General features: G+C 40.1%; 1 protein-coding gene across 9 annotated transcripts in view; it reads left to right on the top strand.

Moving 5' to 3' along the window:
* Positions 1–17,997, top strand: part of CSNK1A1 (casein kinase 1 alpha 1) — a 49,581-nt gene continuing 31,584 nt past the window's right edge. For 4 of the 9 annotated variants that reach the window (XR_011567749.1, XM_070793834.1, XM_070793836.1 and 1 more), the window contains exons 1-2: positions 1–659; positions 1,274–1,380. Coding sequence is in view for 8 of the 9 variants with exons in the window: in XM_070793834.1 (XP_070649935.1) it covers positions 537–659; positions 1,274–1,380 (230 nt within the window). In the remaining variant the exon portion in view is untranslated. The remainder of the gene's footprint in view (positions 660–1,273; positions 1,381–17,997) is intronic. The other 5 variants (XM_019965216.2, XM_070793835.1, XM_070793839.1 and 2 more) reach the window with 3 other exon arrangements.

Here is a 17,997-nt window from a genome sequence, read left to right as displayed (position 1 = left end):
CTCACGGATCCGGTTCCGCCCTCCCTCTTGCTGTCGACCCTCCGGGGCTAGCGCTCGCGATCCCTTTCCCACAGTGCTCTGCGCTGTGAAGAAGCGGCTCCCGGGGACTGGGGGCATTTTGTGTTGGTTGGAGCCGGAGTAACAAGATGGCGGCGTCGGCGGAGTGACAGGGGTCCCTCCGGGCGGGAGCCGGCGGCAGTGGTGGCAGCGGTATCGCCGCCCTAGCTTCACCGCTCTCCTTTTCCAGCCCGCGGCGTCGCCGGGAAAGCGGGACAGCGGCGGCCGCCAGAAACAAGTGGCTCAGCCTGGTAACCGCGAGAACTCCTTCAACAATCTGCGGCCTGGCCAAAAAACCTGACAGCATTGGTGATCAGGTTCCCCTTGGCCGATTCTGGGCTCTGTAACGCCGAAAAAGAGCCATCGTTTTCTGTTTCCTGCCGCTCTCCACAGCCTTTCCGTGGTCGAGCCCTAGAGGCCTCCATCCTCCCTTTAGAGGTGTCGGGGCTTAGCCCCAGCCTCCATCTTCGTCTCTCAGGATGGCGAGCAGCAGCGGCTCCAAGGCCGAATTCATTGTCGGAGGGAAATATAAACTGGTACGGAAGATCGGGTCTGGCTCCTTCGGGGACATTTATTTGGCGATCAACATCACCAACGGCGAGGTAAATCACCTGGGGTGGGGTTCACGACTACGCTGCGCCTGTCCTCACTCCCCCGCCCCGCGAACTCTCGGGCCTTTTCCCACCGCACTCACGCACTGGGAAGTCCAGAAGGAGCCAGTTTTCCTGTCTTAGGAACCTCCCCCGCTGTCTTTCCCTAAAAGGAAAGAACCCGAGAGAAAGGTTGGGTATACTAGGAAGTTTCCTAGCTTGTTAAAAATACACCTTAATCGAACTTTAAAAAAACCGTCGTTTAAGGTGAGAGCGGCAGAATCTTATTTCTGGGATCCCCTCGTTTTCTTCCTGTATTTTTAGTTGACTGGGGTTCTTGTTCCCATTAGGCCAGCTCCCTATCTCCTGGTTTACTCATAACCCTCATTACGTTTTCTGGATGAATCATTTTCTTATACTTCAGAGGACGTGCCGCTTTCGTCACTGCCCCCTGAAGAGGCCTTTGAGGCTGGTTGCCTCGTTTTATAATTACAGAGATCTTTCTCTTCCCAGCCTCTCACCACATTCTAGCCGAGAGTTGGAGATGTGCTCATGTTTCCCCCTTTTCCCAAGTGACATTGAATCCATAAGGATGTTGATGCCATCATCCCCTCTTTCCCCTGCAGGAGGTGGCAGTGAAGCTAGAATCCCAGAAGGCCAGGCATCCCCAGTTGCTGTACGAGAGCAAACTCTATAAGATTCTTCAAGGTGGGGTTGGCATCCCCCACATACGGTAAGAATCCTTGAGCGAACAGGCGATCTTCTGAGGGAAGTACAGAATGGGAGAAAATGTGTAAGAGGCAGGCAATGGGACCGGCTGAATCCGGCTCTTGGCATTTTGAGTTACCTGGGTTTCCTGTGAAGCGTAAGTCACCACAATCACGGTAAATTTTAGTTTGCCAACTTAGTTTAGGATTTCAGTTTTTTGTTAACACTCTGCTTCGTTTAGCTTCCGTCATTCTTCCCGAGGCTTTCATTTGCAGTGAAAAGTATGCAGGTCATCTTTGATCCCAACGCGGAAGGGTTGCCTACTGCTTTCTTTCACCTCAGCTGTTCCTTAGGTTTGTCCAGCGAAGTGGATTTGAGGGTGCCGAAGTGACCGGGCTGGGCCAGTTCGGGTTGCTATTGGAGCTGGCTTGGAAATGGCTGCTCTTTTGTTGTGTTTTTGTTCCAACATGTCTTCCTCCTCCGCTTAGAAAATGGCGGAACGACGTGACTCAACCACATATTCCTGCCCTTTTCACTGCTTGGGTTCATAAGTTATGCTTCCTGGATTCCCTCTTTGGCGGCTCCGAGTTGATTAAACCTTTGAAAAGCCTAGAATAAAGCCGCAGGCAGTGGTGAGGTTCAAGGAAAGAGATGGCATAGTGACAGCCTGTTTGTGATCTCTGCAGCAAATGAGATGTGAAATTAAGTTTACTATGCAAAATCTCTCATAGTCTTTTCCAGAAGTGTTAAGTAACTCTGTAAAGAATGGTAATGTTTGTTGCATTTCAGTCTGTGTACGAAATTTTGTGGGAGATGACAAAGGCAGTTTGAGCAACACTATGTTGAAATTGACTCAGTTGTATTAAAAGGAAGCTTAATCATGTAACCGCAGTTTGACAAGTAACTTTAACCTGTTGAGTTACTTGGTCAGTAACTCCTCACGTCTGGGAAATTGTAGCTTTTTTTTGGAGATGGGATATTGGTGAAGGCAAATAGTAATAAGAATAGATGATGACCAGATGAAGACACTGGGTCCTTTTAAATTATTAAAGGATTTTATAATAGTTCGATTTTAAAGATTAAAGAATATCTTCCTAGGATAAAGACTAAAACACAGTTTAAGACCCAGCCCTTTTCCAACAATTATTTAATAATAACATTTGCAAGAAGATCCAGATATAGTGGAGAATTAAGTGGAATGGTATTTACTGTAGCCTCTTTTACTATCCTAGCTTTTATTCTTCAAATCTTGAATTAACTGGATTATATACATTAATTCTGATGTGAAAACAACCAGAGACACACCATCCTTAAAAAAATTTTCAATGGTCATAAACATTTTTAATGGAGAAATTGAATGATACAATTTTCTATTGGTTGGAAGTCAGAATAAATTATTAGGAAGAAAATACCAGGTTTATCTTACAAGATAAAGATTAATGTGAAATCTGAGATGATCAGATTTGAGATTTTTAATGGTTCTCATCCATTAAAAAAACCCTGCTGTGGAAAAATGAAAAACCTTGAGTAAAATACTATCTTTCTTCGTCACAGAATAAAAAAATTTGTGTTAGCCTAAGAATTTTAAATTTCTTTCCTTTTGCATATATTTTCATCTCTCCACCCTGGCCCTTGCTGATTTACTTCCCATTACTAGTTTTTCTTAGAATTAAATGGAAATGCAGTCATGCAGTATGAGGTCATTTGTGTCTGGCTTCACTGACCTAATGCTTTTGAGGCTGGGAGGTTTTATAAATTTCACAAATCAGGTTGAATTTAATGTAAAATGATTTTCACAAAAGCAATAAATATCTGGCATTTTCAGTGCTAGCTCCAAATTAAGTACGTGCAGTTTTATTTGGTAGCTTTTATTTAAGAACAGCACTTATACACCAATGAGGGCAGTAGTTAATATGGTGATTACCCACATAAATAAATGAAATTGACCTTTGAGCAAAATTCTCAGAACTTGAAAGCAGAGGGAATTGTGGAGTTACAAACTGGGTGGAGCTAAAGAGATTAACCTGACTTTCAAGCTAAGACTTCTTGGGAGAGGAGATGGGATTTCAGGATCTGACTGACTCTAAGGAAGAAAGCTTGGTGAACTGGTCAGGGAGGCTGTCCAACAGTGAAGTCTGGCTACTGGGAGTAGTTTCTAAAGCAGAATGTAGTTATTGAATGAGGGTGAGGAAAGAGTGAACTTGTTTTAGGAGTGGTATAGTCCAGGTACATAGAAACAAAAAGTGGATCATTGGTTTTAAAGTATGAGAGAGAACTGTTTGTCCACTGATGTGGGAAGGATAAGAAAGACTTATGCATAAGCTTTCTTTATTTTGGGTGGCAACATCATCTGCTCTGCTTAGTTTGTTCCCCACTATTTCCACATTAACTATATGCGTGTGTGTTTGTGTTTAGTTGCTCAGTTATGTCTGGCTCTATCGGCCCCATGGACTCCTCTGTCCATGGAATTTTCTAGAGAAGAATACTGGAGCGAGTCGCCATTTCCTGCTGTAGGGGATCTTCCCGACTCAGGGATTGAACCCGTCTCTTGTGTCTCCTGTGTCTCCTGCATTGGCAGGCGGATTCTTTACCACTACCTGGGAAGCCCAATAAATACACTCAATAAATATTTACTTGGGAAATACTAAATTAAATTGCTTATTAGCTTTTATTATTATTAAATAAGGCAGTCTATTCCCCATTGTATTAGAAATTTGACACCAAAATTTCTAGACCTCACTAATATCTACCTCCTCCTTCAATCAACCCTCACCCTGAAAGTTGTCTTAAGATTCTATGGGATATTCTAAAAGAAAGGCTGAAAATTACCGGGCTTATATATTATAGCATATCTGCCTTATCAAGTCCTTAGTTTGTAAGGACCTTATTAAGGGATCTGTTGTGCAGAAGCACAGCATCCAGTGAGTATCAAGAGCAAGAAGGGGAGGATGGTGTTCAGTCTCTAGATATTTTTAAGAAACTAAAAGCCTTTGGGACTTGTGAATTGACCTCTGGGAGCTCATTTTAAGTTACTTTGTTTCTGTTAACAACCCTCCTTTTTTTGTGCTACTTTGAACTGAATTCAAATCTGTTGTTCACTTCAAATAAGTTCTCTAAATCCGCCATGTGGTATTGACTGAGTCATCTGGGGTCAGTCAGTCCCTTAATCTTTTTGGGCATATCAGTTTCCTCTTTTTTGAAATAAGATTTTACCAAGTTGGTAATTTTCTAATTTTGTTGGGGTAGAAGTGTGCTGGAAAGAAAAGTTTGGAGAATTTCCTACTCTTCTCTTGGAAAAAGTTTTGCACACTGAGCTTTTTGGTAGGGTTTGTTTTGTCTTTAGCAGTTATTTTATTTTTTTGACTATGCTGGGTCTTCATTAATTGCTGTGCGTAGGCCTTCAGTTGGAGTGAGCAGGGGCTACTCTCTAGTTGCGGTGCACAGGCGTCTGACTTCAACATCTTTTATTGCCGCACACTGGGCACCAAGAGTGTAGGCTTCAGCATTTGCTGCATGCAGGCTTAGTTGCTTCAAGACATGTGGGCTCTTCCTGAACCAGGGATGGAACTTGTGTCCCCTGCATTAGCAGGAGGATTCTGTACCACTAAGCCACCAGGAAAACCCAAGTAGGGTTTTGTTTCAACAAGTTTCCCTACTTAAATAAGTCACTGGCCTAGTTGATCTTAGGACTTGTGGCTATGAAATTTTAAGATTTATTTTCAGATGATGGTAGCTAGAAAGCATTTCATCACAGTTTGGTGTTTAGTCTAGATCTTACCTTTGAATGATATTTTAGTAGTGAGATACCACTCAGGACCTTGAAAATACTATCTGCATCAGGTAAACCATCAGTTACTATTTAGGAGGAAGTAAATTAATGGGGACACTTTTATAGAAAATATGATAAAGAAAGTGGGAAAGGGCATAGGATAATTTTGGTTGTCTGGGTTTTTGTTTTTTTTTAACCCCTCCCCCCCTGTCTTTTTTTGCCCTCTCTGAATGTCAGAAATCCTGGGAGATATTTGTAAAGTATAAGTTAATCCTTACTGTTCAGTGTTAAAAGCAGCTTAAATTTTAATCTTAGCTTTTTGGCACTGAGCATATATCCTGTAAATAAGTTCTAATACTGTTATCAGAGAACAAAGATGACATCTACACTGGGTATGTCTTTGTTAGAGAGATAATGTTACAGATCACCACATGAGAAATGTGATTTTAATTCATAGAGTAACTAAATCCATAGAGTAACTGTGATATACTAAATCTGTGATATCCTAAAGGTACTTACATTGGCTTATGCTGGATTTCTAGTAATGGAATGATGCTTAGATAGCATTTGGAGCTGGATGAAACTTGAGAAATAGCCACACTCGATGATACAGATTAGACTATTGAGTCTTCTTCAGTACTTCTTACTAGATGTCTCCTAACTTAAAGTTTTCTTGGGGCAGTTTTCACCTTTATGTCAAGATCACATTATGTCTGCGTACATACCCCACACCTTTTCACTTGATGCTGCAGACCTATATTGTGCCTCCTTCCTTTATGGCATTTGGTCTCATGCAGAAAAACTGATAAATGTAAGTAACCTATTGTTTGCACTGTTACTCAATTGTGAAAGTGTTACTGTAGCACGCCAGGCTCCTCTGTCCATGGGATTCACTAGGCAAGAATACTGGAGTGGGTTGCCATTCTCTTCTCCAGGGGATCTTCCTGACCCAGGGATACAACCTTGTTCTCCCACATTGCAGGCACATTTTTTACCTTCTGAGCCACTAGGAAGCCCATTAGATCCTTATAATTCTTATAACCCTTTCTCTTCCTTTTGAGTCCATGGATTGCTGGATGAGAACTTTAATGGATGTTATTGATTTGTATCTTAAAGTGGAGTGATACTTGTAAACATTTGTATAGTCCGTGGATTTTACTGCCTTGGCTTTAGTCATTTTTTAGAGCTAGGTCATTTTGTTTCTGAGTATACTTAATCTGTGGGGCTTCCCTGCTGGTTTCGTGATAAAGAATCTGCCTGTCAATGCCAGAGATATGGGTTTGATCCCTCAGTCAGGAAGATCGCCTGGTGAAGGAAATGACAACCCACTCCAGTATTCTTGCCTGGGAAATCCCATGTACAGAGGAGCTTGGTGGGCTACGGTTCATGGAGTTGCAGAGTCGGATATGACTTAGTAACTAGAAAACAGTATCTAATACTTAATATGTATCTAAGATATGATTTGCTAAGGTTTTCTCACGATCTGTCCTGTTTAGCAGAAACTTCAATGTCAAGAAGTCTGTACAAGAGAATTTGAATTTGAAACAAATGTTAACTCATTTAATCTTTTTAACTTATTCCATTTTATTCTTTTTTGAAATATAATTTTGTGTGTTTATTTTTGGCTGTGCTGGGTCTGTGTTGCTGTGCAGGTAAACTTTCCTCTAGTTGCGGAGAGTTGGGCGTTAACTCTAGTTGCGGTGCGCAGGCTTCTTGTTGTGGAGCATGGCCTCTAGGTCAGGTGGGTTTCGGTAGCTACAGCATACGAGCTCAGTGGTTGTGTATGGCACATAGGCTTAGTTTCTTTGAGGCATGTGGGATCTTCCAGATCAGGGATGGAACACCTGCATTGGTCTCTTGCATTGGTAGGCGGATTCTTTACCACGGAGCTACCAGGGAAGCTGTATTCCATTTTGTTTTTAAGATCAGTCCTTGAGTTTTAACAGAATGTTTTCTGAAGCTAAATGAGCATCTTAATAGCTTTCATAATATAAATGAATACCTAGTCTAAATGATGTTTTCTGTACTGTTTTTATATGATACAAGTGGCTCTTAAAAATTGTGAAAAAACTAGTGATAACATATACTGATCCATGTCTTAATGGAATCTTTTTAATGAGATGTAATTTTCATACAGTGTAGTGTATATATATATAGATTAATGTATCATTGAATAAGTTTTGACAAATTCATACACTGTAAGCCACCCTCCTTATTGACATAAAGAATATTTCATTTTTTTTAATACTGCTAATCCTTGGTAGGCGACATTTTGTGACAACATAGGTTTTATATATTTTTTAATTGACCTTGTGAATTATTGTAACATTTTTCTGGATTTGATGTTGATTTGTCAGTATGTACAACTACAAGTTAGTAATATGTTTATCACCATGATGTATACTAACCTAATAAAATGACTGAGTTGGGTTGGTGATACTCAGTGGCGGTTGAGATCTTTACTTATTTTCCTCCTCTGAATAACTAAAATATTGCTTTTTCCTTGTCTGATAGTCATCAGTGGGGTATGTTTAATAGGGACTTCAGAAGTGCTGTAGAAAAATGTTTAGTTGGAGGGTACATTTTGATCTTTATTTTTATTTTTATATTTTATTTTTCTGATCCTCAATAAGAAAGGAAATGGAAAGGGCATTATATTGAGAGTCAATACTTAGGTTCTGTCTGTGGTGTCATCTAGATTTGAACCTTGAATGAATTCTATCATGAATGTCAGCTTTCCTTTATAAAAGGGATTTTGTAAGACTATCTCGGTCTTGAGTTTTTTTAAATGCATTATATAAATTAGTGGCATCCATCCACATGCCAAAAAAAAAAAAACCAACATCCAGGCATTGCCCATGGTCTCATTTAATCATTACAGGAATTCTGTAAGTTGAGTCAGAATAGTTAATTTGCCTAAAGTCACAAAGCTAATGTGATATTTGAATAGACTTTACTGTCTCAACAGTATCAGTGGTTCACAAACTTCGTAGCACGTTGTAATCACTTAGAAAACTTTAAAAAAATATTGACACCTGGCTTCTAACCTCATATTTTGAATTAATTGATTTGAGGGTATGACTTCTGGTTTAATTTAGTTTTGGGGTTTTCTTGGCTACACCATGTGGCTTACGGAATCCTTGTTACCCAGCCAGGGATTGAAACTGGGTCCCCCCCACAGTGGAAGCCCGGACTCCTAACGAGTGGACCAAATCTAGTATTTCTTAAGTGAACAAATGGAAACATGGCTGTACTGGTTGATTTAGCTTTGAATCCTGATGTAGAGATACTGACATATCAAAATGCTGCTGCTGCTGCTAAGTCGCTTCAGTCGTGTCCGACTCTGCGACCCCATAGATGGAAGCCTACCAGGCTCCCCCGTCCCTGGGATTCTCCAGGCAGGAACAGTGGTGTGGGTTGCCATTTCCTTCTCCAGTGCATGAAAGTGAAAGGTGAAAGGAAAGTTGCTCAGTCGTGTCGGACTCTTAGTGACCTCGTGGACTGCAGCCTACCAGGCTCCTCCGTCCATGGGATTTTCCAGGCAAGAGTACTGGAGTAGGGTGCCATTGCCTTCTCCCATCAAAATGCTAATGTATGTTAATTTCACAGTAAAGGCTTGCTAATGTGGACCTTTGTCAGCTTCAGTATTTATCCATGGTTTGTTGGCCTTTTGGAACTTCTTTTGGCTCAAACTTGGAATTTTTTCTACAGGAGAATTTTTTTTTTTTTTTTTAAGGAAGCAAGATGGTGACAGTGACTAAGCATACATGGTATATATCACATGTTTCATTTGTGCCAGCATTAAGTGTGCAATGACAGTGTTTGCAAATTAACCTGAAATTGAGGCTATCCTATATTTCAGGTCCTCTGGAGGCTGCTCTGAGTACTACTTACCCGTTACACTTTCTACACTGCCAAACTATTCTATCTACATGTAAGGTGGCTTTTATGGTGAGGGGAGGATGCGATCTGATTTAAAACTGCCTTGTTTGTTGGAAAGTGGTAGCATGAAGTTTTTGTAAATTTTGTTTCAAATTCCAAATTTTCAAAGTCTTTCATTTGCATACTTACCTTATTTTGCTTTTTTTTGTTCTCACTTGATCGAAATTATTCTTACTACTAAGCTTCCCTGATGGCTCAGCAGGTAAAGAATCTCTGTTTCAATACAGAAGATAAAGGAGACTTGGGTTTGATCCCTGGGTCAGGAAGGTCCCCTGGAGAAGGAAATGCAGCCCACTCCAGTATTCTTGCCTGAAGAATTTCATGGACAGAGGAGCCTGGCAGGCTACAATCCATAGGGTCGCAAAGAGTCAGACCTGACTGAGCATCTGAGCACATATATCTACTTACTGAAAACCTAGTGTTTTCATTTTTTAAGCCTTCAAAATATTAATACTTTGTATCCTTCTTAAGGAAGGGAGTGATGTTGGCTTTTTCTCTGAAAATTAAAGTTCTTTTCTTGGAGAGTGTCAGTGAACTTTACGGTACTTTCTAGAGAATAAGCAAACATTTCTTTTCTTTTATTCAACAAATACATGTGTACGTGAGTACTATGCAGTTTCAGATAATGGGCACATTTCAGTGAACAGATAGTTTTTGTGAGACCTACATTCTTTTTGAATATATATCATGTGCTTGACATATAGTTGTGACTTTGTCCCTTGCTGAAAGTTAGTGGCAGAGATATCTAAATTTCATACTGTGAGGACATAACCTTTCCTTAACATCAGACAGCATGCTGAGCTATCCAGAGATTGCCTTGATTGGAGAGGTCAGCAGAGACCCCATTATGTCTCCTTGTGAATCCTGCTTAGTCAACATTTCTCAAACATCAGCCATGCATAGTAATTACATTCAGAGCTTGTTTAAAATGTAAAGTTTTCTGCCTCACCCCCAGATTTGTTTGACCAGTACTGGAATGGGCCTTGCGAGTGTATTTTTGTCAAGTACCTCAGATAATTCAGGCTAAAGACCAGAGAACCACAGTTTGAGAAATACTGTGCTGAGGTTTTGACACTTCATTGTTTTGAGCTGTTGTAGGTAGTGTTTGATTATTTTGCTGAGAGGGCTCTGACTGTTGTAGGAGATGCTATTGTCTTGTTTGTTATTTCATAACTGTTGGGCAACTGCTTTTTGTAATGAAAGTAATCCTTATATTTGTGTAGTGCTTTTATAATCTCATATTTACTAGGAGATCTCTTGATAGATAAGTATAAAAATGTTTACCAGTGAGCAAAAATGGCTTATGCAGGTAAGAAAATGACAAAGGAAGAACTGAAACTTGTGTTTTTGGCCATCGATTGAGTCATTATTCTTTTCATTATATTGCATATATTGTGAGTTTAGCTAGCTTTCCATTCTCAAGTCCAACTGCTGGTTTATTGAGCCACTTTTTATTTGTTTATTCACTGAAGGGCATTTTTATAAGTACACGTTGCATAGTTCTATATTATTAGCTTAGATTTACATTGAATTTAATTTATGAAAAGATAGTCATGTGTTTATACATTACTTTTTTCTTTCAGCTTAGATCATTCTAGTAACTTGTGTTGCCTCTTCCATTTTCCATTTTCCCCTTTACTTGTGTTAACATATCAAGCTTCATTTGCTAATACAGAGAAATTTGAGTTGTTTTTAAAATATATAATCTACTTAACGAAGGATTTACTAAGCAAATTAATTAATGTAGTGTGTGTGGAGGGGGAATGTTTCATCCAGCCAAAATTATTTGTTCTCCTAGATCTTTATATGTAAAACTGTCTTTAATACAAATGATTCCTATATTGCTAAAAGTACCCTAAAGAAAGTGGTACACTATTTAGTCTCTAAATAGTGTATTGAGAGATACTTTGATTTCCGGACTTACTTACCCTAAGACTTTAATGTGTGTTTTCTCATACTTTCTTTTAAGGAGTGGAGGTAAATCATTTCAGCCTTAAGAATTTGAAATTTAATTTAGGAAGAAGGAAAAGGGAACCCAGTTTTGTTTTGTTTTTATTTGGCTGCACCATGCATAATGTGGGATCTTAATTCCCTGACCAGGGATCCAACCCCTGCCCCCTGCATTGGAAGTGCAGAGTCCTAACTGCTGGACTTCCAGGGAAATCCCTCTGGGGCCTAATTTTGATATTTTGAAAATAGCATTGATGGTTATATCTTTGGACATGTTGAGTTTAAGCTGATAGGATATCCCAGGCTTAGCTCTTGTATAATTAAGTTAGCAGAGATACAGACCTAAACCTCAGCTAGGGAATTAGGACTGGTGTTTATTCTTACACTGAGCAAGATCAGTGTAGAAGTGATAGTAGAGACAGGAAATTGAGAGGTAAGGACTGAATTCTTTGGTGGAAATGCAAAGTTAATCAAGGCAAGAGGAGAGTTGCCATAATGGGATGTTACAGTCAGTGGAAGCCAGTTTTAAAGGACAGGCAGAGGCCAGATTTTTGGAGTTTCTTATTGTATATGAAACTTTGCTTTTTTGGTGTATGTAATGGGGGAGGGATGAGAAATGGCACCACGAAACTGTAGAAGAGTGACTGAAACTAGGGGACTATGTAGAAAGGCATCTTTCAAAATTTAGCTCAGATGCCAACTTTTCTAAGAAGCCTTCCCTTTTATCTTCTCTGAATAAATTACTTAACTTCTCTATATTTCATATTTACTTTATTGTTGCTTTTATATTGTACTTGTCACCAGTTCTTCTAGACCTTAAGATGCTTTTGGCATCCTTTTTGGCAGTGTCACACACATAGCAGCTGCTTAATAAGTGTTGAATCAGACTTGAAGAGCAGATTTTAGTAAAGGATTTTTAACAGTTTTAGTGAGACTATATATGTAAGCATCATCAACTTAAAGTGTGCAATTCATTGTTTTTTACTATATGTACAGAGTTGTGCTGCCATCCATCACCGTAATACAATTAAAGAATACTTTCATCCCCTCCTGCCCCCCAAAAACCTTGAACACATTAGTGATCACTCTCCATATCCTATTAGGCCTAGATAGCCACTTGTCTACTTTCTATATGTTTGCTTATTAAAAAAGATTTGATCAACCCTTTAAGATTGGTATTGTGAAAACTACAGATGTATTGTCCTACTTCCCAGTGGAAAAGTATATTTTAATACTTGTATTCCCCTGGAGGTTCCAGTTCTTCACATATTGTCTTCCAGTACAACTGTATCCAAGGCTAGAGAAAGCAGTGACAGCAAGAACCATTTGTGATCTTTGAAATATAATATTGGGCAGTATGAAGAGATGAGAATGATAACCATTATACAGGGAACCAAGAAAAAAAATAAAAGTAAGATGGCAGATACAGACTAGATTTTTAATAAGTTACCTGTGAACAAGAAAATAGGGTGATCTTGTCTTACTATGTACCAACAATGCTGGCTGTTTGCAGTTTCTTGTGAATAACAAAGCTTAGTGTGTAGTCCTAACCCCTACCCACCTCTTTACCTGTCCATCTTCTGTTTATGCTTCAAGAATCAACTTTACTTGTTCATTGAAAGGTTTTCCCTAAAGCTTCCCTCTAAAAAATTGATTGGGTCCCCATAATTTGTACCTTTCACCATCAGTTTCTCTCATCATTTGCCTACACAGACTGTGGTATAAACTATGAGAGCAAAAATTACTTGGTTTTGTCTTGTTAGCCACCATAAATTTTGAAAGGGTAAACGAACAGGAACTTTCGTAGTAGGTATTTCCAAGTATCAAGGCACATTTGTTTGTGTTTTTAAAAATTGGCAGGTTAAGAAACGTCTATGCATGTTTTAAAGCAGAGGGCAAGGAACAGGAAGACTGAGAAATGGAAATCTTACAGCATAATTCAAAGATCTTAGGGGTCATATTGTCAGCAGAGGGTTAGTAGTAGCAGGTAAGAGGGTTAGGATGAAGAAGGAAAATGAATCATCTTAGTTGACATTATTATTGGCTGAGTGAAACGCGCTGCACAAGTTTTAAGATCTTAATCTACAGTCTCTTTACCTTAAAAATCTGTTTAGAGGGGCTTCCTGGTGGCTCAGTGGTAAAGAATCCACCTGCCAACACAGGAGACATGGATTCGATCCCTGATCTGGGAAGATCCCACATGCCGCAGAGCAACTAAGCCCCAGCACCACAACTACTGAACCTGTGCCCTAGAGCCCAGGAGCTGCAACTACTGAAGCCTGGGTATCCCAGAGCCCGCGCTCTGCAACCAGAGAGTAGCCCCGGCTCACAACTAGAGAAAAGCCTGCACACAGTAACAAAGACCCAACACCACCAGAAATTTAAAAAAAAAATAAAACTGTTTAGAACAGGGTTCTTAACTTGGTTCAGGGATATCATTCTTTCCTTCAAGAGATCAGTGAGTTGGATGAAAAAAAATTCCAAAGTTTATTTTCAAGTGCCTCACTAGTTTAGACAGTACCTGTGGCTTTGTCACCAATAGAAATCACAGATATTTTTGTATCACGTTGCATGAATCTCAAAATAGTCTTCATTCCCATCATACTTCAAAATTATAGTACTAATTAGACTTGCCCCTAAATTGTATTATGTAGTGCTTTAATAAAGAGCATGTATTTTACTATATCAAGATTGATTTTTAAAGTAATTTTATGGTAATTGAATCGCTCTAAAATTAGTTTCCTTTATAATGCTACATATTATGCTTTTAAAATACTCTGAGAAGGGATCAATAGGCCTCATTAGACAAAGATGTGGGGCGGGGGGAGTCCAGGACAACAAAAAAAGATTTAGAACTCCTGATGCAAAACTAGTGACTCCAACTCCCACCCACCCACATATAACTTATTTGAGCAGATTCTTGGTGAAACTGGAAGTTGCTCAGTCGTATCTGACTTTGTGACCCCACAGACTATACAGTCCATGGAATTCTACAGGCCAGAATACTGGAGCGGGTAGCTGCTGTCTTCTCCAGGGGTTCTTCCCAACCCAGGGATTGAATCCAGGCTTCCCACGTTGCAGGCAGATTCTTTACCTGCTGAGACACCAAGGAAGCCCAAGAATACTGAAGTGGGTAGCCTCTCCTCTCTCCAGTGGATCTTCCCAACCCGGGAATGGAACCGGGGTCTCCTGCATTGCAGGCCAATTCTTTACCGGCTGAGCTACCAGGGAAGCCCAAGTTCTTGGTCGTTGTGGCTAAATAAAAAACATTTGTTTGATGCAGGATTGGTCCCAGTTGGTGGATATCCACTGTTTTCTTTTCCCCTTCTAGTCTTGTTCAGTTTTTATTAAATTACTTCCATGCTTGTTAATATCCTCCCCCATGGGTGTGAGATTGTAAGATGGGAAAATTAGCCAGCTAAAGGCCTGGGGAAGTTTTGGGAAAGGTTCAGTGAAGTAAAGATAAAATTAATATCTAAAATTTCTTGAAATCATATCTACCTCTAAAACTATTTCTTTTGTTCTATCTAAACTTTAGTCTAAATTTCTTTACTAAACCTAATTTTCAGACTTCCTTGGTATGGTACATTTGGTTAAGACTCAGCACATCCAGTACACGGGGTGTGGTTCCATCCCTGGTCTGGGAACCCAACTGCCTGTGTGGCGGTGCAGCAAAGTAAAAAAACAACTTGATTTTCCAGTTCTGTGCAGTAGCCAAATAGCAGCATAGAGTATCATTCTCTAGTGAAAATCTTCTGGATCTCAAACCAGTTCAAAGGTATATCTGCAGGTAAGTCCAAAGGATTGTGAATAAAAATTTCGTGTTACTGAACTTGTGAAATATGAATTGTGTTTTAAATGTGAAATTGTGAGAGGAGGAAATAGATTGATGTTTCGAAGGCAAAATAAGTTTATATTATTAAATTTTAGGTGTCTTGTATTCAAAGTACAATGAAAGCCACTAATCCAAGGAACAAATAAGGGCAGAGAACCTTTCGGAGAATGATAGTTACACAATAGTCTTGTGTACCAAGTTAATAGAAAATCAGGAGATGCCCCACATTTAGTCCTGTGTCTGGTTCTCTTTCAGAAAGGCTGAAGAGTTACCATGAATCAAAAATATAGTCAAACTGGTGCATTATGGTTCTGTTTTTGTGATGAAAAATGCCATTAGTAAAATAGAGCATTATAAGTACTAACAGTTTTAGGTTAAAGGAGTTACAGTGTCTTAAGACTGAAGTTCATAGATGGTTCTACCTTTCAGTCAACTATTGAATGTAGTACTAGGAGGACTGGTAACTCTTGAGACTCAGGAATTTAAATTGAGAATTGAGGGCAGCCTCCTGTTGGATTCTGGTAATTTAGGAGGACAGGGGTAGTAGGAAGTGCCTTTCTTAACTGTCGTAAATGAATTGTTAATCCCGGTGCACACTCACACCAAAAACAAAACATGGAAAGAAAAGAAGTCAACAAGGCATGATTACGATGAGAAGCAAGAAGGAAGATACAGGAAAAGATGCACAAGAACTGACTGTAGTTAATTTTTTTGGCCCATGGTAATTTGGGTGCTATTGAAGGACAGGAAGAGCTGTCTATAATTTTTATAATATTATGAAAGGCAAAATATAATATATAGGAACAATGAAAGAAATTCAGACATGAGAATAGGGTGATTGGAACTGTTAGCAGTAACAACCTAAAGGGGGAATTCGAGCTTGTTTACTTAGAGTTGAGTGAGATTGTACTAGACCAGGTCCTTAACGTCTATCCTCATAAGAAGGAAGGTAAAGGTTGGAGGATGATGATGAGTTGGCAAGAGACTGAGTTTGAGATACAGTGTCTTGAGAATGTAGATGCTTTGAAAATTGGAGAAGGAAATGGCGACCCACTCTGGTGCTCTTGCCTTGAGAATCCTAGGGACAGGGGAGCCTGGTGGGCCGCCGTCTATGGGGTCGCACAGAGTCGGACACGACTGAAGCGACTTAGCAGCAGCAGCACTGATTCAGTGCTTGTACTTTCAGTTGTTTAGCTAGGACTCTGATTTGATAATCTAAAGATGGGAAGATAAATGGTATAGGAAGAGACATTTCCTTGTTAAGACCATCACTTTATAGTCATTTCAGTCACTCAGTTGTGTCCGACTCTGCAACCCCATGGAGTACAGCACTCCAGGCTTCCCTGTCCATCACCAACTCCTGGAGCCTACTCAAACTCATGTCCATCCAGATGGTGATGCCATCCAACCATCTCGTCCTCTGTCGTCCCCTTCTCCTCCTGCCTTCAATCTTTCCCAGCATCAGGGTCTTTTCAAATGAGTCGGTTCTTCGCATCAGGTGGCCAAAGTATTAGAGTTTCAACTTCAGCATCAGTCCTTCCAATGAATATTCAGGACTGATTTCCTTTAGGATTGACTGGTTAGATCTCCTTGCAGTCCAAGAGACTCTCAAGAGTCTTCTCCAACACCACAGTTCAAAAGCATCAATTCTTTGGCACTCAGTTTTCTTTATAGTTCAGCTCTCACCAGTCATCCATACATGACTACTGGAAAAACCATGGCTTTGACTAGATGGACCTTTGTTGGCAAAATGTCTCTGCTTTTTAATATGTTCTCTAGGTTGGTCATAACTTTCCTTCCAAGGAGTAAGCATCTTTTAATTTCATGGCTACAATCACCATCTGCAGTGATTTTGGAGCCCCCCAAAAATAAAGCCTGTTACTGTTTCCACTGTTTCCCCATCTATTTCCCATGAAGTGATGGGACCGGAGGCCATGATCTTAATTTTCTGAATGTTGAGTTTTAAGCCAACTTTTTCACTCTCCTCTTTCACTTTCATCAGGAGGCTCTTTAGTTCTTCTTTACTTTATGCCATAAGGGTGGTATCATCTGCATATCTGAGGTTATTGATATTTCTCCCAGCAATCTTGATTCCAGCTTGTGTCATCCAGCCCGGCATTTTGTATGATATACTCTGCATATAAGTTAAATAAGCAGGGTGACAATATACAGCCTTGATGTACTCCTTTCCAAATTTGGAACCAGTCCATTGTTCCATGTCTGGTTCTAACTGTTGTTTCTTGACCTGCATACAGATTTCTCAGGAGGCAGGTCAGGTGGTCTGGTATTCCCATCTCTTTAAGAATTTTCCAGTTTGTTGTGATCCACACAGGCAAAGGCTTTGGCATAATCAATAAAGCAGAAGTAGATTTTTTCTGGAACTGTCTTGCTTTTTCGATGATCCAACGGATGTTGACAATTTGATCTCTGGTTCCTCTGCCTTTTCTAAATTCAGCTTGAACATCTGTTATTTCACGGTTCACGTACTGTTGAAGCCTGATTTGGAGAATTTTGAGCATTACTTCGCTAGCATGAGTTCAATTCAGTCGCTCAGTCGTGCCTAACCCTTTGTGACCCTGTGAACCATGCCAGGCCTCCCTGTCCATCACCAACTCTCGGAGTCCACCCAAACCCATCTCCATTGAGTCGGTGATGCCATCCAACCATCTCATCCTCTGTTGTCCCCCTCTCCTCCTGCCCTCAATCTTTCCCAGCATCAGGGTCTTTTCCAGTGAGTCAGCTCTTCGCATTAGGTGGCCAAAGTACTGGAGTTTCAGCTTCAACATCAATCCCTCCAATGAATATCCAGGACTGATCTCTTTTAAGATGGACTGGTTGGATCTCCTTGCAGTCCAAGGGACTCTCAAGAGTCTTCTCCAACACCACAGTTCAAAAGCATCAATTCTTCGGCGCTCAGCTTTCTTCACAGTCCAACTCTCACATCCAGACATGACCACTGGAAAAACCATAGCTTTGACTAGATGGACCTTTGTTGGCAGAGTAATGTCTCTGCTTTTTAATATGCTGTCTAGGTTGGTCATAACTTTCCTTCCAAGGAGTAAGTGTCTTCTAATTTCATGGCTGCAATCACCATTTGCAGTGATTCTGGAGCCCAGAAAAATAAAGCTAGCGTGAGAGATGATTGC

This window comes from Bos indicus, chromosome 7, assembly GCF_029378745.1.
Source record: "Bos indicus isolate NIAB-ARS_2022 breed Sahiwal x Tharparkar chromosome 7, NIAB-ARS_B.indTharparkar_mat_pri_1.0, whole genome shotgun sequence".
In the NCBI taxonomy this organism is placed as follows: domain Eukaryota; kingdom Metazoa; phylum Chordata; class Mammalia; order Artiodactyla; family Bovidae; genus Bos; species Bos indicus.
Note: the sequence above shows the minus strand (reverse complement) of the source record. Positions and strands in the feature narration are given on the sequence as shown.